The sequence below is a fragment of the Antedon mediterranea genome, chromosome 5 (assembly GCF_964355755.1).
Source record: "Antedon mediterranea chromosome 5, ecAntMedi1.1, whole genome shotgun sequence".
Taxonomy (NCBI): domain Eukaryota; kingdom Metazoa; phylum Echinodermata; class Crinoidea; order Comatulida; family Antedonidae; genus Antedon; species Antedon mediterranea.
In genome coordinates, this window is record NC_092674.1 from 6858929 (window position 1) to 6883025 (window position 24097).

At 36.4% G+C, this 24097-nt stretch overlaps 1 protein-coding gene across 4 annotated transcripts in view; it reads left to right on the plus strand.

The window, feature by feature from the left end:
- Nucleotides 1-24097, plus strand: part of LOC140049981 (uncharacterized) — a 98315-nt gene that overhangs the window by 9374 nt on the left and 64844 nt on the right. For 3 of the 4 annotated variants that reach the window (XM_072094956.1, XM_072094958.1, XM_072094959.1), the window contains exon 1: nucleotides 22945-23080. The exons of the other annotated variant lie outside the window; for it this stretch is intronic. In XM_072094956.1, the coding sequence (XP_071951057.1) occupies nucleotides 23063-23080 (18 nt within the window). In that variant the 5' untranslated portion in view covers nucleotides 22945-23062. Of the gene's footprint in view, nucleotides 1-22944; nucleotides 23081-24097 lie in introns of those variants that run through there. 4 annotated transcript variants of the gene reach the window in all.

Here is a 24097-nt window from a genome sequence, read left to right on the forward strand (position 1 = left end):
GTCACTTTGATGATTTTAAACTTTAATTTAAGGGCATATACATTATGTCATTATTTTCTATGCAATGTGTCTTCAGTAAAAATATTTATAAAAAACATTATTATATTATCTGTCAGTGTTAATGACAAGTTGCATGCACTTTACCTAATCACAGAAATCACCTACAGCGTATTTTGCATAATTTTATTATGTGAATGTACCTGTTCATACTCAATATTATCTAAACATTCATTTAAATCAAGTTTACTAGAGGTTGTTATGCGAAGGATAGGTATATCAAGGTTAATTTGAGTGTGAAAGGAATTCTTCGAAAATGGTTTGGTCGTTGTAGAATAGTTTATTATAAAACAAAAATCATATTGCTATAATGTTTACTCTGTTTCTTATACAGTAATCAGTGGTTGTTTATCCTTAAGCTCTGTCTACACTGGCAACAAATGTTATGTGCCCATATATGGACATCTTATCACTACCATATTTGGGAATATCACTGCCATATTTTGTCAAACTAGTTTGATAGTGTAGACAGAGCTTTGGATTAGTGACACAGATGGTCAAATGTTTGAGGCATTTACTGACTTTCTTTAAAGTGAGGTGAACATGATCACAATGTTGTTTGCTTTGCAGTAAAAATTTGCTCTAAAGAAACCCTATATAATATAAACCTTTCTGATATAATGGTTTTGTGGATTGAATTTGAAACCAGAATTAATTAAAACCATTTTTTAATTCACTTCTAATTTGGACTTTTATGGATGTTAGTCTTTAAAACATGGCAAAAAATTATAATGATTATTATAATTTAAATTCTGTAATTTATTACAAGTTTGTTTTATGTGTTATAGTCATACTGACCAGTTGTTATTTTAAGTACGTACTATAGTGGTTTAATACACCTGTAATAATATTAATTTATAACAAGAATTTGTATAGTCAGATGATACTATTTCTATCTTCCACGTGAAATGCTCACGGCATCTCTCTTCATTATTAGTCTGTGGTAGTGTTCTCATTTCCCAGAAAAATTATCCGGAATCAGCTTTGAAATGGAATTACTCATTAGGTGTGAACCCTGCCAAATTGTACAAAGTACAGTAATTGTATAAATTTTACTGCGTTCTTACTGTTAGTGTTACGGCAGGTGATGTTTGGGATATATTGTTCTTAAAAACATGAAAATGATAATTAATAAAATCAAACTTAGAATAAGCCATTTTGTAGTTTTAATAAATCTAATCACTTCCGTAGAAGAAAAAAAACGGTTAAATTCTGACAATATTTTTTGCTTTAAATTACAGTTTTTCAGGTAAATATCTTTTTTTTAATCCAATTTTGGTCAAAGTGAATACTACTGTACTATTATGTGACATTAAAATGACATACAGTATTCAATAACAAAATTTTCACAAATTATTTTTTCAGAGGACAATATATCTTTAAAAGCTACTACAGTATTACCCCTTTTTTCTAGTAATAAATACTAGGTTGTAGTCTTTTTTCCCTTTTGCTATGCGCATAGAAACCATGTCCTCTTTTTAAATAGACAGATTTCCGCTAATAAAACTGTGATTTCGTCAAATTTACACTTACAGTAAACACGTTAGGGTCGTATGTTTAATATCATTACCTAAAATACCGATACATTAGGCGCAGGAGCCCCGGATAGCGTTACGAAGTCGTTAACTCTGTCAGCCCATGGTCAACCCAACTAATGTGTTTTTCCCAAGGACAACTTATCAATAACTAAACTTTGTCACCACCCATAAGTGTGCTGTTCATTTCCTATTGACCAATGAACACCAATGTAACTGGACCTGAGTTTCTTGCTATTCGACCTTGGGTGCAAATTATACAATTAATTGATGTTAAGGCCACTGACTACTCTTTTCTGTATAGAAACACTGAATTGACTGAATATTAAGAAAACCCTACAATAATTTCTACTACTACTTGATATGGTGTTATACAAGAACTATATTAAAAGAATTGAATGTATGGAGAATGAAAAGTTAAACGTTATAACTTATATGTAAAACATCACTCATCTATCAGATATATCATTTTCTAAAAATTGTTTCATTAGTTAGAATAGATCACGGAAAACCAATACCAATACTGATCTGGACTCGGAAATTCAAAATGTAGCAGGCAACGTTTCACCAATGAAAACTTTCAAGACAAACAAAGTATCATAATTATCATGATATCCATTTTTATTTAATAACGATAAATGGATACAGTATAAATATTTCGTCTTTTTTGTTATTTTGTGATGGAAAATATATTGAGTGAACATTGGCACTGAGCTTAAATGTTCCCCGTCCCCTTAATGTCCGCTTTATAGGAGTGTCCCCTCAGTAAGGATTTGCTGTTTTTCCCCTTAATAATAAATTATGATGTCCATCTTATCCTCTCAATTTTAATGTGCTACACCCGATAATAGAATACACATCTAGCTCGTGTGTACTTTAAAGAACCTAGTACATCTTTCGAGACGAGTGGGGGGTTACCCCGGTGTATTAGTACATCACAGCCACTGATCACCAACTGGGCCCTCTGGGAGACCAGTCTTTGACTGAAGAGGTTACCCAGTATAAATATATATTTCAATTCAATTCAATAGAATAACTGTACAGTAGGCTCCCATTTGATGCAATGTGTTACCCAATGTGCTCAATTTGATTGTGCTACCCAAATCCATGCTATCCATTTGAAATAATTTGCTATCCATTTAAAGAATGTGCTACCCGATAATCCGTATAGAATAATGTACAGTACAATTATATCCATTTGATTGTGCTACCTAATGTGCTATCCATTTGAAATAATGTGCTATCCATTTGAAAGAATGTGCTATCCATTTAAAAGAATGTGCTACCCGATAATCCGTATAGAATAATGTACAGTACAGTACTATATCCATTTGATTGTGCTACCCAATGTGCTATCCATTTGAAAGAATGTGCTATCCATTTGAAAGAATGTGCTACCCGATAATCCGTATAGAATAATGTACAGTACTATATCCATTTGATTGTGCTACCTAATGTGCTATCCATTTGAAAGAATGTGCTACCCGATAATCCTTATAGAATAATGTACAGTACTATATCCATTTGACTGTGCTACCTAATGTGCTATCCATTTGAAAGAATGTGCTACCCGATATTCCGTAGGCTATAGAATAATGTACAGTACAATTATATCCATTTGATTGTGCTACCTAATGTGCTATCCATTTAAAATAATGTGCTACCCGATAATCCTTATAGAATAATGTACAGTACTATATCCATTTGATTGTGCTACCCAATGTGCTATCCATTTGAAATAATGTGCTATCCATTTGAAATAACGTGCTATTTGAAAGAATGTGCTACCCGATAATCCGTATAGAATAATGTACAGTACAATTACATCCATTTGATTGTGCTACCTAATGTGCTATCCATTTGAAATAATGTGCTATCCATTTGAAATAATGTGCTATCCATTTGAAAGAATGTGCTATCCATTTGAATAATTTTCTATCCATTTGAAAGAATGTGCTACCCGATAATCCGTATAGAATAATGTACAGCACTATATCCATTTGACTGTGCTACCTAATGTGCTATCCATTTGAAATAATGTGCTACCCGATATTCCGTAGGCTATAGAATAATGTACAGTACAATTATATCCATTTGATTGTGCTACCTAATGTGCTATCCATTTAAAATAATGTGCTACCCGATAATCCTTATAGAATAATGTACAGTACTATATCCATTTGATTGTGCTACCCAATGTGCTATCCATTTGAAATAATGTGCTATCCATTTGAAATAACGTGCTATTTGAAAGAATGTGCTACCCGATAATCCGTATAGAATAATGTACAGTACAATTACATCCATTTGATTGTGCTACCTAATGTGCTATCCATTTGAAATAATGTGCTATCCATTTGAAATAATGTGCTATCCATTTGAAAGAATGTGCTATCCATTTGAATAATTTTCTATCCATTTGAAAGAATGTGCTACCCGATAATCCGTATAGAATAATGTACAGCACTATATCCATTTGACTGTGCTACCTAATGTGCTATCCATTTGAAATAATGTGCTACCCGATAATCCTTATAGAATAATGTACAGTACTATATCTATTTGATTGTGCTACCCAATGTGCTATCCATTTGAAATAATGTGCTATCCGTTTGAAATAATGTGCTATCCATTTGAAATAGGCCTAATGTGCTATCCATTTGAAAGAATGTGCTACCCGATAATCATAGAATAATGTACAGTACTATATCCATTTGATTGTGCTACCTAATGTGCTATCCATTTGAAATAATGTGCTATCCATTTGAAAGAATGTGCTATCCATTTGAAAGAATGTGCTATCCATTTGAAAGAATGTGCTACCCGATAATCCGTATAGAATGCACAGTACAGTTATATCATAGTTATATCCATTTGATTGAGCTATCTATTGTGCTATCCGTTTGAACTAATGTGCTGTCTGTTTATAATTCAGGTTTTTTTTAAAAAATATGTTTTGCTATCCATTTTAAACGTGCTAAACAAGTTACATATTTGTTGATATAAATTTGCGGTACACCACGTAGGCCTAGTTCTGAAAAGAACTGTTGAGTTGCTTGACGTTTCGATTTAGGCCTACTCCAAAGTCAAAGTCTCCAAAGCTATTCCATCATGTCGTATTCGGGGAATCGCCAACAAGTGTTTTCTCAGAGAAGGGTATGTTCTGTATGGGGTTCTGTATGCTATTTGTTAATAATGTACAAAAAATGAAATGAAAAATCATATTAATTATCGGTATGTACGGAGGAAGCTCGAACAAGACGAAGCGCGAAACAAATAAAAGCGCAGCGCGAAACATCTGAAATGATATACAATTTCTAAAAACATGAAAACACAGAATATATTATATTAATATAACTTTTTAATATTTCCAAAGGCTCGGACAAGGAAGAAGGGCCTTAAAAAACTGAATTGCTATATGTTAGACCACATTTCCATAACTTTTCAAAACTCATCGAACCCTCTGCTAGTAGGCCTAATTAATATAGGAGCGTATCGCCAAATCATTAGAGAAAAAAAAAACATGGCATAAAGATGTAATTAATCAACCAACGGCCAAAGAATACCAACAATTTTAATTTAGGTTTCGATTCGTAATTACTAATGTGGTGGACTAAGCCTAGTTTGAAACTATAGTGACCATTTATTTTAGAAAGAAAGAAAGACAAATTTGTTTCCATCTCCATGTTATTGTTAATACCAAGGCACTTTTCAATTAAAAATTCTGGCCTAGTATTCTTGCAAGGTCGTCACAGCTCCAGTTACAAAGGTCGTCACAGCTCCAGTTACAAACGGTGATACAAAGTGTCAATCATTTGACAAGTGAACAGCCCACTGGTAGGATAGTCCTTGAAACCGTCCGTAAAACACATTAATCACTCACATCAGTCATGCCGCTAATGGTTGAAAACCTCACTTTTTGGGGTTTTCAAACGTAACGCTATCCGGGGCTCCTGCGCCTAATGAACATACAAGTTTTAAAAAACATTTTTATTTCAGATTTTACTGAGAAGAGATAAATTTTATACTTTTTTCACATCCTGAAGAATTTATACTTTACATTATTTCCAATATATTATAAAATGTCTGTAAGATAGAGATGGGACATAAATTAAAATATTTGAAATACTTTTTACAAACATGTATATTTAAGCCACGCTGTTATGCGATCATTGATAATGTTTGCCCACTTAATACTGTAATATGTTTATAATAATGATGATAAATGTAGGTAATATGGCTAAAGCATTTTAAATCTACAATTATATTATGATGATAATTCCAGATATACACGAAATGCTAATGGCTGCAGTATGGCATTACCAAGTTTGGTGGTCATTTGTCTGTGTTTATACCGATTTATTGCTTGGAGAAACTTGACAGTATTCTAAATTTCAACTGCGGTAGTTTATTGATGTTTTATAGTCGAGTTTGAAGAATGCGCCGTTACTTCTTTTAATGCCGGTAAAACATGTTTCCATTAGATCAAAATTTGAAATGATCATCGTAATTATTAATAAACATAAAAAATAAACAGATCTTTTTTTTGCCAATACAGAGTAGTTGACCCAACATTTTTATAATCTTTTGCCTTCTTGTAGCTAAAGTACAACCCTGTAATATATTCTGCCTACATCCATGAGATTAGAATTTGAAATTATCATCATTAATAAACTTTTACAATGAAAAAAATTAACAGATCTTTTTTTGCCAATTGAACAAATACAATAATTGACCCAACATTTTGGTGCTTTTTTTGTCTTCAACAGTAGTAGTAGGTACAACTACACAGTACAACTCAGTGCATTCTTCTTCCTTCATTTATTTATTTATTTATTTATTCTTTCTTTTGACTGGATTGCATTTTCAGTAACGCAGTACTGCTTTCCAAAATGGTTCAGTTACAAGTTTAACAGTAAATAAAAATTATAACATACATACACAGTAGGCCTAATTTAAAAGATATATACAGAACAGTTAAAAAAAAATTAAAAAAAAAAAAAAATGTAGGATCACTTGGATGACATAAGAGTTGCTATATTTTTGAGTTTATAAATAAAATAGATCTCAATATATTTATATATTTAAACTTTAAGTGGGTGTGAAGTCCAAACTCATGCTTTCTAGGTAAAACTACCAAATTAGTAAGATTTCTGTATTACTATTATTAATAAATGTTTATCTAAAATTTTTTTTGGTTTAATAATGGTTTTACAGCACTGTACAATGTAATTATTAGGTGTAAACTACATGTAGTACTGTAGTGGGCCTAAAAACTGGTGTGCTAGGTACGGTAATTTATCACTTTCCATAGATGAAAGAAAGGGCAGAACTTACATATACTGTAGCTCAAACTGTTTTTTTATCCAATATTTTAAAGTAGAACCCCTCCTTTGGATGTGAATATGAATGAATATGGCGTGCGAGTTGGTAGGCCATATTCCGGAGGTTTTTTCTTAAAACTTAATTTGTTTATTTCTTGAGTTTTATGAGGTATGTAAAGCTAATTTTTGGTGTGTTGGTTTATTTACATTAGACAGATTCATACACACTTATTTATTTAATTTGTCAAAATCGTTTCATATCATCTTTAAGGGAACACTTTGGGTCCTGATGATGTTCCCTTGATAGAAAAAATCAAGCTGGGTTTACTTTCAGTAGAGCATCTCTCTAAACTTCAGGTTCACAAACTTTTCAGAGCTAATGATGCATATGAATATTAAAAATGAAATTATAAATATTAGCTTATGGCTAATTGATACTGTAAAAGGTACAGTCTGTCTTGTCAAATTATTATAAATAAGTCGGGCTATATTAATATTATTGTCATATTATGAATAATACTGCAATGTTTCCAAACCAAATAATTTAGAATATTGCAGTACTGTAATTACCAAATAATAATGAATACAGCAGTAATCTGAAAAATATAAGTCTATATCGTGCCTAGCTTACCTGTATAAACCGACAATAGCCCGTGCTCTCCAGAGGGAGGGCTTAGATACGAAAGTGAAAAGTTCCTAGAACACCCCTGCATTATAATGGACCCGTCCGCAACCACACCCTCATGTGGGAACGTACCAACGTACCACCGTCATCATTTTCTTTCGTAACGTGAGAGCGTTACGTCGTATGATACCAAGTGTTAGGATTGTACACTGTACATACTATACAAAGAGTTCTATTACGCTGATTACTAGTTGACTTGGCCAGGATATTGAGTGTATTCCCACGGCCTGTTGCAGTACCAGCAGTTGATATTGTTCATATATCGTTGATCCGTTTTAAGTCGGGGTCTTCCTTAGATATAAGGAAGATTAAAAAGGAGAAAACAACACCCACTTCGTTGGATTTTAGGCCGGAACGGCCACACTACCGGAAGACAAAGGAAAAGCAATTTGCATTGCCACCTGGACTGCCTCAGCTGAGGCGTGGACGCACTGTTGCGTGAAACAACAACAAAGCCGTCGTCAGGTTGTATTGTTCTTTATCTTGCTAGGTTGCGTTCTGTGCCCGGATATGCCTAAGTCTGAATGTTGGCAATGCAGGGGCCAGCGTGCGACAGTCAAGTGGGACCGCCACTTGCTGTGCATTCACTGCCGCACCTGTAGCCAGGAGTCGCCGTGCGACGTTTTTTTTTTGTACGTTGGTTCCGGACGTCCGTTGGGGCGTGCGCGGGTGGTAGACCCCGCACCCGTGGAGGTTCAGGTGGAGCCCCCGGCCCCGCTAGTAGAAGAGACCGCGCGCTTGCAACGGCCGCTGCGCCTCCACCGCAGAGTGGTACGCAGGACGATGGTTTGTTCCCACCCGTACTGGAGGCCATCGCAGCAGCGGTGCGAGCTCTACCGAGGGAGGTTGTGCCCTCGGCATCCTCGCCTAATTATCCTCCTGTGCCAGTTCTGCCTCCGCAGTACTTTCAAGGTCGAGGGACGCACCCATCGCCGGATGTCGGTGGGTACGACAGTGACAGGACCATGACCTCGCTGCCTAGTGAGGATCGCTCCGAGGTTGCACAGGGTGGAGACGGTTTGCAGGCTCTTGTCAATCGTGTGGTTCCTGCTGTACTTTCGTACATTTGAGTAGAGTACGCCTATGACGCGCCGACGCCCGCGCCGGCTTCGAAGAGGTACTCTACCTTTGGAGTGCGTGCTCCATTGAAGCGGGTCACGACTTGTCCAGTTGCGCCGCTGGATCCCGAACTTGTCGCTAGGGTAGAGGCTATAGCGAAGGAGCCTAAAACCCGTAGAGCTGCATCTCAAGATCTCGCAGCAGCCTTCCCGCTTCCGCAGGACCAGTTTCTAACGCTATATATCGGCACCACCGATCCCGGATGCAGCGAAAGAAGCGTGCGCGCGAGGATCAAGGTCTCGACGCCAACGGCAGATTTCTGTCTCCTTCGGCCGCCAGAACTGAGGAGGCGCTAATCGCGGTCGACCGTGGCGCACGCGAGACGTTACGAACGGTCTCGATGTCGGGCTACCTTCTGTCATTCCTCGCGGATCCGGACCATCCACGGCACCTTGACGCGGACGTGATCTGCTTGCTTCAGCAGTTTACGGGCCTGGTCGCGGACCAACAAGTGACAATTTCAATGACCTCGGCCGCCGTGCGGAGGGTCAATTGACCGCTTCACAACTAGCGAGTCGTTCGGTGCTGTGGATCTCTTCTACGGTAATTTCGCCGAGAAGAAAAATAAGTGGGCTCGCGAGCGAGAGGCACGTCGCGAGACGAGATCACGCAAAACGCCTCCAGCCCCACTGCCGGTGGTGCCATCGATCTCACAACCGCCGCCGTCGGTCCGTAATCAGTCTGAGGTTGGGCAGACTCCTGGGCCGTCGCGACCCCGTAATTCCCGCCCCGCGCGTGGCGGTAAGCCGGGTAGGGGAGCACGTCGGGACCGCGGTTCGCGACGTGGTGACCGCAGGTGCCGGTAACGTGCAGGCGAGGTCCGTGCCGTCCGGGGCCGGACCAGTGGGAGGTCGTCTCCTACGGTTCGTCCGAGAGTGGGAGTAGCTGATGGTAGACAGCTGGATTTTCTCCACACTTAGCTACGGCTACCGCATAGAATTTACGAGCCCTCCAGTGTGTGGAGGTCCTCGTCCGACCACAATCCCCAAAGATCCAATAAAGCAACGAGTGCTTATGAACGGGATTGCCGCGCTGCTCCAAAAAGGAGCCGTAGTAAGGGTCGAAGAACATCATGCGGGCTCGGGCCACGAATCAACCGTATTCTTAACCAAGAAGTCCTCGGGGGACTGGCGACCAATTATAAATCTAAGACGTCTGAACAAACGATTTATTCGGCCCCGCAGGTTTCGGATGGAGACAGTCTCATCGATCCTGTTAGGGCTAAGACGAGGAGACTGGGCCGCATCGACAGATTTAAAAGATGTGTACTTTCACGTACCAATCGCAAAAGAAGACCAACGTTGGTTGCGGTTTCGAATCAACAATTGTCTTCACCAGTTCGTCGCGATGTCGTTCGGCCTATCAACGGCTCCGCGCGTGTTCACGCGCACAGTTCGAGCGCTCGGTGCGTTCTTTCACAAGCACGGCATTCGCATATTCATGTATCTAGACGACTGGTTAATCGTGGCTCAGTCCAAGGACCGGCTGGTGAGCAGTCTCAATTGCGTCCTCGTAACGGAACGCGTAGGGTTCATAGTGAACCGGGAAAAGTCGTGCCTGGTGCCGACTCAGCATCCCATGTATCTCGGAGCGCAGATAGATCTCGTGTCGGGCAGAGTGTGCCCCTCACAGAAACGAGTAACCTAAGCCCTTGCTGCTATACAAGGCCTGATTACCGCTTCCGCTCCGACAGCATACGACTGGCTGAGAACGCTAGGTTTCCTAGCCAGCTTTGTAGTTCTAGTTCCGTTTTGTCGGCTACGGATGCAGCCGCTGTAGTTCATCTGTTAGCCTTCTACCGGCCAGGTTCAGACTCATTAGACAAGTGGTCCCGATGTCGGCGTTCATTGTAACGCACCTCCAATGGTGGCTAACGGACGGCCGATTGTTAGTGGGCAGATCAATTCAGAGATCAATTCCGGACACCCGAATAGAAACGGACGCGTCCGAAGCGGGTTGGGGCGGTTGCTCCAACCAGAGTCACGTCTCCGGCGTTTGGAGTGCCGAGGAGGCGTTAGCCCACATCAATCTCTTAGAACTTTGGGCAGTAGACCGAACGTTGAAAGCGCTACTTCCAAACATAAAAAAATTCACACGTCCATGTCTGCTCGGACAACACAACCGTGGTCGCGTACATCAACCGACAAGGAGGCACGGAGTCTCCGACTCTTTGCTACCACACATGGACGCTCATGCACTGGTGCATCGCGCACAGAATAACGCTGACTGCATCGCATATTCCGGGCAGCCAGAATGAGTCGCGGACACGCTGTCCCGACTCGCTTTACGCCCGACCGAATGGCGTCTGTTGCCGAGCATAGCCACTCAAATATTCGACCACTTCGGACGGCCGCACATGGATAGACCTGTTTGCGACGTCAGAGAACACGCAGCTCCCGACATTCTGCAGTCGATTCCGGGATGCACGTGCGTGGGCGGTGGATGCCCTGTCCATGTCATGGGACGGTTTATGGGCGTACGCGTTCCCGCCGATATCGATCATACCAATAGTTCTGACTCACATTCAGCGCTTCCGATGCCGAGTTCTGTTGATCGCACCGTTCTGGCCTCGTCAAGCGTGGTATCCGCTTCTTGCCAGTCTTCTTTACGATCACCCGCTGCGTCTTCCGGTCCGCGCGGATCTACTGACGCAAAATCGTGCGAGGTTCTCGACGATCAACCTACAATCCCTGAACCTGACTGTTTGGCCATGGTCAGGGATCAGCTCAGAGACTCGGGCATATCATCTGGAAGAGAGTCGACTCTCACTGTCTACAACAGCCGTCTACGACACTTCTTTCGCTGGTGCGGACAAGATAACATAGACCATAAGGCGATATCCTTGGGTCAGATCTGCGCTTTTCTGCATTACCTGTACGAATCAGGCTTGCAAGTGCGCACGGTGTCAGGCTACCGGTCAGCGATTGCGGCCATTACGCCGCCATTCAAGGATGGCTCGACGGTTTTCAACTTCCGCAGTAATCACGCAGTTGTTACGCGGTATGTTCAGAGAGCGACCTCCGTCTAAGGTCTTAGTTCCACGTTGGGACGTTAACGTCATTCTATCCGCACTCACTCGCCCGCCATTTGAGCCAATGAGCAAGGCTTCATTATATAATCTCTCGCTTAAGACAGCGTTTCTGGTGGCGTTGTCCTCATGTAAACGCTGAGGCGAGCTACATGCGCTCACGCTAGAGCCAGGCCATATACGATTTGAGCATGGTGGAGTCCGGTTATTATTCAGGAAGGACTTTCTGGCCAAGTCCCAGACGTTAAATTTTTCGCCGGCTGTGTTCGTTCCATCAATGTCCGCATTCTCGGGGGTAGTAGAGGACACATCCTGGTGCCCGGTAAGAGCACTCAAATTCTACATCCACCGTACAGAGACGTTGCGAGAGGGTATATCTCACTTATTCGTCACATCGGTGCCCCCGTATCGGCCGGCCGCAAAATCCACGATTGCAACTGGGTCGTGGCAGCGACTCGGGCCGCTTATGAATCGTCCAGCACTTCGCGTTGTACGCTGGCGGTTCTATATCAGACATTATGACAGCGGCATGGTGGCGGACACAGTCTACGTTTACTGAGCATTATTTAAGGGACATTTCTGCAACCATGGCGCCAGTAGCAGCAGCGGTGCTAAAGCCTAGGTTATAGGTATGTACACCTCACTTGCTCTGCTCTTTGTTAACTTACTCCCACCGCCGACTAGTTCTAGTCCGGTGCTAATCTGGCTATTGTCGGTTTATACAGGTAAGCTAGGCACGATATAGACTACACAAACCAGTAGTGGTGTTAGTAGTCTATGAGTGCTAGCTTACCTGTATAAACTCCCTCCCGCCGTCCCCGCAGTCAAGTACGCGGAAAATGATGACGGTGGTACGTTGGTACGTTCCCACATGAGGGTGTGGTTGCGGACGGGTCCATTATAATGCAGGGGTGTTCTAGGAACTTTTCACTTTCGTATCTAAGCCCTCCCTCTGGAGAGCACGGGCTATTGTCGGTTTATACAGGTAAGCTAGCACTCATAGACTACTAACACCACTACTGGTTTGTGTAATACTGCATTTATAGTCAAATTATCATGAATACTGTAGCATTGTCAAATTTATTTTGAGTTTTTTTTTGTTAATATTATGTTAAAAATTCTGCTATGATTAATTAATTAATTCCAATTAGTATGTGAGTCAAAATATGCTAAGGTGTTACATAAAATGCCATTTTAATTTGTATTTATAAAAAATATTATATACTATACACTAATATGTGTAGGGAATTAATAGATAGTTTAACATGCAACGGTATAACTTACACAGTTTCATTTCACTTCACCCACTATTTTTTTTTTAAATTTCAAATATGTTGTGATAATGGCCTATTCTCACACCATGAATTTGTAACATTTTGAGTGTCACTTCATAATCCAATTTATATTTGATAATTGTGAAGTATAATAAAAAATATTGATTGGGATATTGGAAGTACATATATAAACAATAAATAAAATCAATATATTGACACCACAATATTTTATTTTTGTATAATAAATTAATATCTTTGCTTGTGCTGACGTGCGTTACTGTGTCCGTCAACAATCAAGTTTGACTAGGCCTAGGCTGGGTTAGGCCTAGAACAACGGCAATACGAAAACCAAAATGTTAAACAATTCAAGGATATGTTTACTCTATATAATGCATCGGATTTTAAATGTAATGTAATTTAATTGTATATAAATCCTGATTTTAAAAAAATGTCACCATTGTCTGTCAAAAACTAACGCACGCAATGTTTTCCTGTAATTACGGCCGAGAATGAGCAAACAGACGATACTACATGGCAGCCTACAAATATAGCTCCCGCGATGGCTTCCCGCTGCAAAAATTCTTCACAGAATGTAAACTTGCGTTGCTAAACAACGAAAACTAGTTTCTGTCAAAAATATAACGCACGCAAGATATAACGCACGTAAGTACTTAAGATTATTAGAAATCATAAATAAATACATTTAGAACATAAATACATAGTTTAGGCTTTATATATTTAATTCTAGTGGTATTTTAGGCCTAATAATTACCTTGGTACGGCTATTAGGGCGAACTGTCTCGAGCGACAGCGATAGGCACACGCCTAGGCTAATTTCCTCAGTGTTTTGACTGACCTTTCTAAATCGTGCGTTATATTTGACAGATATTTCTTCCGTGCGTTAGGCCTTGACATATTTATTGGTTAGATTTTAGTTAATTTTAATATCATGGAATGTTCTTTTCAAGTTTTAATACATGTATTCCTAGGTTTTATAACTATACTTCAAACAAGTAGCAATCGCTGGTATTCCGTCTCAGGAGGAGGAGCGATGGCGAACACGTGCGTTATATTTGACGGACGGCGGCCGTGTATATAAGGATTTGGCAGATCGTGTATTTCATTTCAATTACAAATAGCGTATTTTAATAGCTTAAATTATACTTCATAAAAAAAAATATTTAATGGAATTAAACAATTTAGTTTCATTTTGTGTGTTGATGATTAGCATGGTAAAATAATTTTGAAGTATAACATTTAGTCCAATATAATTATAAATAAATAGATACTATAAATATTAATACCTATAATAAAAATATAGTTAAGTAACTAACAGGCTATTTAATTAGTATTAACTTAATAATAATTAAGTATACTAAATTAAAACAAATAGAAATAAAACAAATTAAAATATAAAAGAATAAATCAAATGTACTAACAATTAACATAAATAAAAATATTTAAAGAAATATTAAATAAATAAAACATATAGATTTACTAATATAATAAATAAAAATATTAATAAAATAAATACAAAATTAATATTTTTTTCTGTACTTGCTGTATTTTCAGAATGGTTTTAAAAATAAAAGTAAAAATGGAAGAGATAATAAAGATAACCCCGAAAACTAATTCAAAATTGTATAGAGAAAGATTAAAAAAAGATTCAGAAGAGTGGAAACGTTTTCAAGAAAATCAATTAACACAATAATTATTCTATTTATGCATCATGCACGTTTTCATGTTGACTGTATAATAATTAGGCAATTAAGATAATTGTTTCAGATTGATTTTAATTTAAATATTTCAAACCATTTTGATGACATGTTTAGTTGTGTTTTTATACCTGAAAGTATTGTATACCGGTAGTTGAATTTGCCAAGTGAAAATTACTGTATGTCGGAGATTACATAACGGTATTTGGATTTTATTAAATACTTTCCAAAATTTTGTTTTGCCTTAAAATATTGGTAATTTTTAATAAATAGCCAACCTTCACACCTAAAGTGTACTCTTATCATTTTTTTTCTCAAACTACATGCCCAATAGTGTTTTCCAGACAACACACACACCCACACCCACAGCTTCGTCTGTCAAACTAACACACGCAAGCGTAGTGTCTGTCAAACTAACACACGCAAGTACACCTCAAATAATGTCATTATTTTCAAAGATATGCCATTTGATATTATTTTTCCTCATAAAACATTTTGCCATTATGACTTTCTGCCATTCTATCAAGAATAGTTAATAACCAAAGGATTTACATTGATTAAATTACAATTAAAACGGCATAATAAATTTTCACCAATTGCATGCTAATTTTTTAAAGACAAAAACACTTTTATGTGATTATTGAGAATTTTTTTTTCCGCATTTATACTTTGAAATGTAGTATATTAAACATAATTAAATAAATTATAAGACATAGTTATGATAATTTTATTATTTGTTCAAGAAAAACAACAAAATTTTGTCCGTCAAAACTAACACACGCAATTGCTACACCAATGAAATTAAAATACATTTTTTGAAGTTCATGTTCAGTGACTTATCTTTTTTTTAGTATTGCCTGAAAGATATGTTTTTACTCAACAATTTCAGGTTATAAAAAAAAAAAAAGGTTAAAGATGAAAAATTGACCTCTGTGTTACAGTTTTATAACACTTTAGCATATTTTGAGTCATGTATTACTGGTAGTTAGTACTTTGAAGCGTGGTGGTAGAAAGGTTGTCATTAAAAGACCTCTGCACTGTTTGAGTGCCATGTACAGTAACTCATACTGTAGCCTACACTGTCATATTTGGAAAACATTGAATAATTAGGACTACTATAAGTGGATGGCTCCACGATAATGAGGCGTCAGAAAAAGAAGCTTTTTTGGGTTTCCATCGGTAATGTAAGTTGGTTTTATTTGATTTTTTTTGCACAGAAAGGAGTTTACTATCACTATAGTATTACAACCATGTAAAGCTTTAGTACAGCTTCTTTTAAAATGTCACCTCAATGAAATGTCCCAGCAAATAGATTTATAACATTATAACAGCACGCCATGAATAGTGAGCATGAAAGTTTTAGTCTAGTCTCTGGGTATAAAATTTGAAGAAAATTTGGGGTTGGGATTAAACTTGTAAAGCATTATAAATTAAGTCTATATTAAACGTACTGTATTTCATTTTAACATTTCATTAAAAAAACAAAACAATAATTGTGGCCAGATTGGGTTTTACTTTTACATGCTGAGAAAAACACTGAATTTACATAGCAAATTACATGGAAACACAAAATTATATTTAGTAATGCGTCTGTTTTTACCCTAAGTTTGAAGGTGAAATTATAATACGGTACTTGAGCATGGGATTATACTTGAGTCATATACGGTATATATTTTTTGTCTTTAATATATAATGATGAACTGTTGTTTGTAGACATATTTTTAATTTCTTCAAAAAATCTAGGTTGTTCTATAGTAATGATTTAAAATAGCATGCAAAATTCCTGGAGAGATAAACTTTGAGTTACACTATCAAACTTTATGTAATAAAATGTGATGTGCCCATATATGGATGATGTTATATCACTACCATACAGTATTTAGGCATATCACCACCATATTTGGGCACACATCACTTTTTTTGTTAAACTAGTTTGATAGTGTAGACAGAGAATCTGGTTTTAAACATCAGCAATAGAACTTGTATTGTTTTTAGCATCATGGTAATCTATGTGTATATGCTAAGCGGCATTGTTGGTATAATTACGTCGTTGATAATGATCACCGTTCTTATCGTGGTTTAATGCACGTACCATGCTGATTTCCCTCGAGACGTAGTATTCAACAACTTGTCTACGCTATCGCACAAACCGTAACTCTAATTTGTATCAGCACTGCGCTTGCTCATATAAGGTCAATATCGTCCAATTATGCCACACATAATGCGTTAGAGAATATTACAGCAGTTTTTAGGATTTTAACTTTCCGCTTAAAAAAATTAGACAAAGCTAATTTTATACCTGTTTATGCTGTACTTTATAAATTCATTGCAAATCATTAAAAGAAACAATTGCTTGATAATTGAATAAAAGTATCTATATTGTAATAGTAATCTTACTCACACTGAGGAAGGGTTGCCCAAAAGCTCTGCAACTTCTTTCTGGTTTACTTTACTGTTGGATTTAGCTTTTTACTTATTTTATTTGCTTAACTTTACTGTTTATATTAATAGATGTTTGCTTAATCTATTTGTATCTCCATTGAGATCCAGCCACTGATACCCACAGCATTGTCATTTTGTATCTCCATTGAGATCCAGCCACTGATACCCACAGCATTGTCATTTTTTCAGTGCTTATTTTATTTGTATGTCCAGCCACTGATACCCACCGCATTGTCATTTTCCCATTAATTTGCCTTTTATGTTACACTAGTAGTAGTAACAAAAACATGTTGCGTACTGTACCATTCTCCAGTGTTTAATAGGCTACCGAACATTGTTAAAACATGGCCATTTGTATTTTAGACCAGTTTGAGCTATATTCGGACCATCAAAATGAAGACATACGCATGCTCAAGTGCATGCTCAAGGAAAGACTCTTAATAACACTAATCTTAACCCTACTAATCCATAATTAATTTTTTTTATTTGGACTACAGTATACCCTCAATCATCTTTCTAAATCCAAAAAATATTTTTTTGAGCAGAAAACTGTCAACATAAGCATGCTCAAGGAAAGACTCTTAATAACACTAATCCTAATCCTACTAATCTTAACCCTACTAATCTTTAATTAATTTTTTTTTATTTGGACTTACAGTATACCCTCAATCATCTTTCTAAATCTAAAAAATATTTTTTTGAGCAGAAAACTGTCAACATAAGCATGCTCAAGGAAAGACTCTTAATAAAACTAATCCTAACCCTACTAATCTTAACCCTACTATTAAATCCTTAATTCCTTTTCTTATATATAGTTAACCCTCAATCATCTGTCTAAATCCAAAAATATTTTTTCGAGCAGAAAACTGTCAACACACAATATTATTCATCCATTCGTCTATTCAGGTCATGCTCATGGAACTCACTTGTATATAAACCAAACGGGGGGGGGGGGGGGGGGTGCAGCAGCCACTTCAAGACATGAGGCACTTGCGCTACCTGTTTTACTGAAAAATACTACGGACTTGAACTACCATTTACCAAAATCCAGTGTTCTCTAAAAAGACGGCAGAAACAAGGCCACGCCAGGGAGGGCGCAAAATTTGTACTGGTTCTCAGCATGATCTGCGCATGGCCAAAGAGACCGTTCATGAAAAAATCATGAACGTGTTTTGAAAGTTTATCGCGCATCCGCGGGGTGCATGACGACAATGATCAAGAGTGGTCACAGTTGAATGATTTTGTCCTAGGCTGGATGTTTCGTGTTCTTCTGCTGATGCGAAAACTCTAGGCCTATTCAAAGGTATTTAGCGATATTAGGTATTGGGCTTATAGCATCCAGTATGCTTAAATACCTGCAAAATTTGGCGATAAATCGTGACATTTTGACACGGGTGGGCGGGCTAGGGACTTAAACTACTAATTTCACCCTGTTATTTCCCACACTTGTGCTACCAACTCTCATATTTTCCCACACTTGTGCTACCAGGCCCTCGAAAATATACCCGTAAATGCGGCACCTCCCCGTATGGAAATATTTAAGAGTGACCCCCCCGGGTCATGGAAAGACTAAATAAAACTAATCCTAACCCTACTAATCCTAACCCTACTAACCTTAACCCTACTAATCCTTAATTCATTTTTTTTTATTTGGACTTATATAGTGAACCCTCAATCATCTGTGTAAATCAAAAAAAAATATTTTTTCGAACAGAAAACTGTCAACACACTATATTATTCGTCCATTCGTCTATTCAGGTCATAGTTAAAATATCTTGGAATTAGATTCACAATTGAACTGCTAGCATCCATTTTGTCAGCTGTCACGTGCTAATCATATTAATCAAGCTTCGTTAATTTTAATATTACTACATACTTTATGGAAACCAGATGTGAATATCAATTGACTGTTGCCGTATCTTTCATATGATTACGGTATGATTTTTTTATATTCAATATATTCAAGCAGCGTATTTTATAGTATTTCATTTCAAGTTTAGGTGAAAAATATGTGTGCACCAGAAACAAAAACAAAAAACAATCTTACCAAAAGTTCCAAAGATCCAAACTGTAATGGTATAACATATGCATATATAGCAGGGTATTTTATAGTAAAGGGACCATTTCAAGTTTAGGTGAAAGATATGGGTCCACACAAAAAACTACAAAAAAAGAACAATTTTAATAATGGTTCCAGATTCCGATTGTAATGGTAGAAAATTTGCATATATCAAGCAGAAAATTTTATAGTAAGGGGCCGATTCAAGATTTTGTGGAAGAAATGGGCCCACCCAAAAAACACCACAAAAAAGAACAATCTTAACAAATGTTCCAAAGATCCCAGCTGTAATAGTAGAACATCTGAGTATATCAAGCAGAGAATTTTACAGTAAAGGGCTGATTCAAGTTTTTATGGAAGAAATGGGTTCACACACAAAAAAACACAAAAAGGACCTGCATACTGTACAGTATCATGCTTGCAAAGTCTGGGTTTAAAGTCTCAGTCTTCCGACTCTTCTTCTTATTCTTACTGTACGCATCATTTGTTTATCATACAATACACCTCTAGACTGACAGTGTATATCCCAAATATGGTTTTTTTTTTTTAAAGTAAGAAAATTATATTTTTTTAAAGAAAAAAATCATAAAATTCAACACAAATCTAATCCCATTATAACATCATATTTATCAATATTATTGATATTTATCAATATTATTGATATTTATTAATTATGAGAATACTTAAACTTTTTTAGATTTTCCAATGTACTTAAGATAATTACTATTAACAGCCGAAAGCCTTAAATATTGACCAGACATTTACAGTTGGTTTGAGTCATTAGCTTAATTATGATGACTTAATGGTTTAGTGACCGTGCTGACCATTATAATAGTTGGATTTAAAACATGTTCATGTTTTACATTTGGACGTTGATTCTCAACATATACAGTACAGTATTGATGTTTTAGGAAATTAATTTACTGTACAGTAATAAGTATCTCCGCCACTCACTAAGCATTAAAAATACAAGACTGGTAGAGCCTGCTTAGAAAAGGATCTTTCTTCTATTAAGTTGCCACTTTCAACAAGCTGAAGATTTTGCAACCATAAACCTCTTACCTCCCTAAGTAAGTGTCTGTGTGTGACAGTAGCTGTTTGTGTGCTAGTACACCAGGGTAACCCCCTACTCATCTTGAAAGATGTACTAGGTTCTTTAAAGTGCACATAAGCTAGATGTGTACACTAGACCTACTACGGTTTATAGTCCTTATCCGAAAGACTCATTCTACCACCAGAACCAAGGAGCGAGTGAGGCTTGAACCCTTGCCGATGTTAATATGGCAAGGTACTACGATTCCACTGTCTTAACCGCTTTGCTAGGTTCAAAGTGCACATGAGCCAGATGTGTACATTGGACATATGGTTTATAGTCCTTACCACCAGAACCATGGCGCGAGTGAGCCTCGAAACCCTGAAAGCTGAAAGTCATATTAAACACTGTACACTAAAATCATTTGTTTGCTTCGTGATTAAGTAATTAAAATAACTAGATAATTAATGTCCTTTTCATTGTTAATTAAACATTACAGATGTTACTGTCGTTCGTACCAGTTCAGTCATGTGGTCTCCAATATTCAATGTAACATCTGAACTGCAAGTTGCCAATTCAATATGATTTACGGATTTATCATTGCTTGTGATTGAACATACCAAAAGAATACCAGATTATTTAATTGTATTTACAAATATTTAAATCAGCACTTTAGTTCAATGGTACACTTAGTAATCTTGCATAAGTGCAGCCATTTTAATATTGCTCTCGGGAGAACACTTCCCATGATCTCTAAATTAGAATGCACTTTTTTTTACGGAAGTCCAGCAAATACATTGTACAGGTATGCACTTAATGTACTGTAATAAGCTTATAAGGTATATCTTGTACATAAGAGTACTACACAAGAATATGATTATGCTGAGTGCCTAGATTTCTTTATAAGGGCTTTCTTGGCACATACACTTTAAACTAAAAACGCCCCTATTATTAATATGATGATGGCACAACAGTAGTTTAGTCTCTTGTTATTAGGCCTAAACTTTGATTTATATTTTTTATTTATTTTTTGTGTCAAGCATTTTTAGTTTGTTTTCGTTCTGTGTTATTTGTTTTCTATGACATTACTAGTCTGTAATGTATGGTGAGAGTCAATAAAGAATTGAATTGAATTGAATTGAATTATATACTAAAAATTACAGTAATAATAGTAAGTTTATGCAATTAAAAGAAAACACAAATTTGTATGGAACGCCGTTTACGCAACATTTCGATGATATGAATTTTATGACGTGATATGTGAATGAAATGCATCGATATGAATTGAATGGCGCGATATATAAATGAAATGTTTTGAATTGAATGCTGTGAATTGAATGTTTTGAATGAAATGTTTTGAATGAAATGTTTTGAATGAAATGTTTTGAATGAAATGTTTTGAATTGAATGTTTTAAATGAAATGTTTTGAATGAAATGTTTGAATTGAATTGAAAAGTCAAACTATTGGTGGCGTATGTCATTCTCGCTCGCGATTATTTTCTCAACCTCTTAGGCCTAAGCCTGGGTACCCTCATCTCCTTTCTTCCACGCTGCCTTTACAGAGAATCCTAACAGACCTGGGTTCGGAAATATGTATTCCAATGTTTCAGGTCTGTTAGGGAGTCTCTGTAAAGGATTCATATTGATGACAGCGTTGAAAGGAGATGAGGGTACCCATGCTTAGGCCTATTAAGAGGTTGAAAAAAAATCGCGAGCGGGAATGACATACGCCGCCAATAGTTTGACTTTTCAATTCAATTCAAACATTCATTTTCATTCAAAACATTTAATTCAAAACATTTCATTCAAAACATTTCATTCAAAACATTTTATTCAAAACATTCAATTTAAAACATTTCATTCAAAACATTTCATTCAAAACATTCAATTCAAAGCATTCAATTCAAAACATTTCATTCATATATCACGCCATTCAATTCATATCGATGCATTTCATTCACATATCGCGTCATAAAATTCATATCATCGAAATGTTGCGTAAACGGCGTTCCATAAATTTGGCTTATTACAGTAAATGAAAGTTATGATTATAAAGATTCATTAACTAAAAGAAGAAGAAACAAATTTGGCATCTTCTGAGATATAATTTTACGAATCTTTAACTACAAACTTGAAACAACACTCTCTTGCTGAGAAAATAGGGACCTTACTATTATGTACCACTTATTTGACAATTTTAGTAAGTTATTTCATACAGACCGAGATTAACTCAAACCCGTAATAACACTTTTGATAACATAGGAACCACGGAGCAATAGCGCCACCACTAGTATATAAAGTTTGTATTATACGGTGGTGCTATTTCTCCTAAACCCTTCCCATCATGCATTGTGCAATGACGTTTTTCGCGAAATCAAGGTATTTGCGATAAACCTTATTGTTGAGATAAATTTATACAGTACTCTACAAGAAAGTATACATAGTGTAGTAGTTTAATTAAAAAACAATAATAATTGTTACTTTATTATTTCTTTGTTAACTTTAAAATAAAATGTAATTTATTTGCCATTATCAGTAAAACAAACAAATCATTGTGAGCAGTATTAACACTTATCTGTATTCACAGAATATATTTTATCAATTTCAACACCCCTCTAACTAAGAATGGTTTTGTCCATCACAATTCTGGCTAATACAGTGAGCGCCTCCTATTTTTTAATCAAAGATTGTGTTTCAAATATTGCTCCTAGGAATAAAAAAACATGTTTTATTAAACCTCAATCGCATCAATTTTTAACAATTTCCTTTCCGAGTGTGATTTTTAAACTCATGTTACCAACATACATGGTAAGTTTTTGAAAATGTTTTTGATAATTTGGAAAATGTTGCGTGTACGCATTTTAATATTTTAATTTGTAAATTGTAATATGTTTCTTCTGGTGATTGCTGTATTAAGATCGTTAGAAATGTGTTAGGCTGTTTAATATTTCTAGCTATAGTCTGATTTGACAATGATAACAATGAGATGTTAGTGATGGATGTTGGTAACAAGTTAAAAGATTACATCACCAATGGTGATTGCGTTGAAATTTACGATAACCGGAATTATCATAATGATTAAAATATTGTTCTTGTTGCTGAATTGGTTTTAATTCATTGTTGTAGTACTATGCAGTAGTATGATTTACTTAATTAATGTTTTACAGTAAATATAGGTGTATGCCAAAAATGAATATCAGATTCCATATTGTTTACATTCTGTGCTAGTTATTTTAATTTTAAGGCTCTGTCTACACTATCAAACTTTATGTGACAGTAAAATGTGATGTGCCCATATATGGACATGGTGAAATCATATCACTACCATACTTGGGCATAATACTACCATATTTGGGTAGCCTACATCACACTCTTTTTATCAAACTAGTTTGATATTGTAGACAGAGCTTTAGGCCAAGCTAACATTAAAAAAAAAGTTATCTAGAAAAAGAAAAAAAAAAAAAAGCAATACTCGGACAGAAGACATTGTCTACTAATAAGTTTAAGTTGATTTTAAAATGTCCTATTCAAGGATTGATTTCATTCATCTTCTTTTCTAATTAGTTGTCAAATTAGATTTTTTTTATAATATGTTACATAAATTCATATAGACAAATAAAAAATACAGTATGTTCTATTCAAACATTATTTATTCAGCATAGGTTTATTACATAACGATAAAAAAAGAAGAATTTAACAGATTTGACATTATGGTAATCATGGACTATACTATTAACTATAAAACATTACCATAGAGTGATTACATTAATTTGATATCTACAATAAAAAAAAAATTCTCTAATAAATATCAAAAGTTGTGAGAAT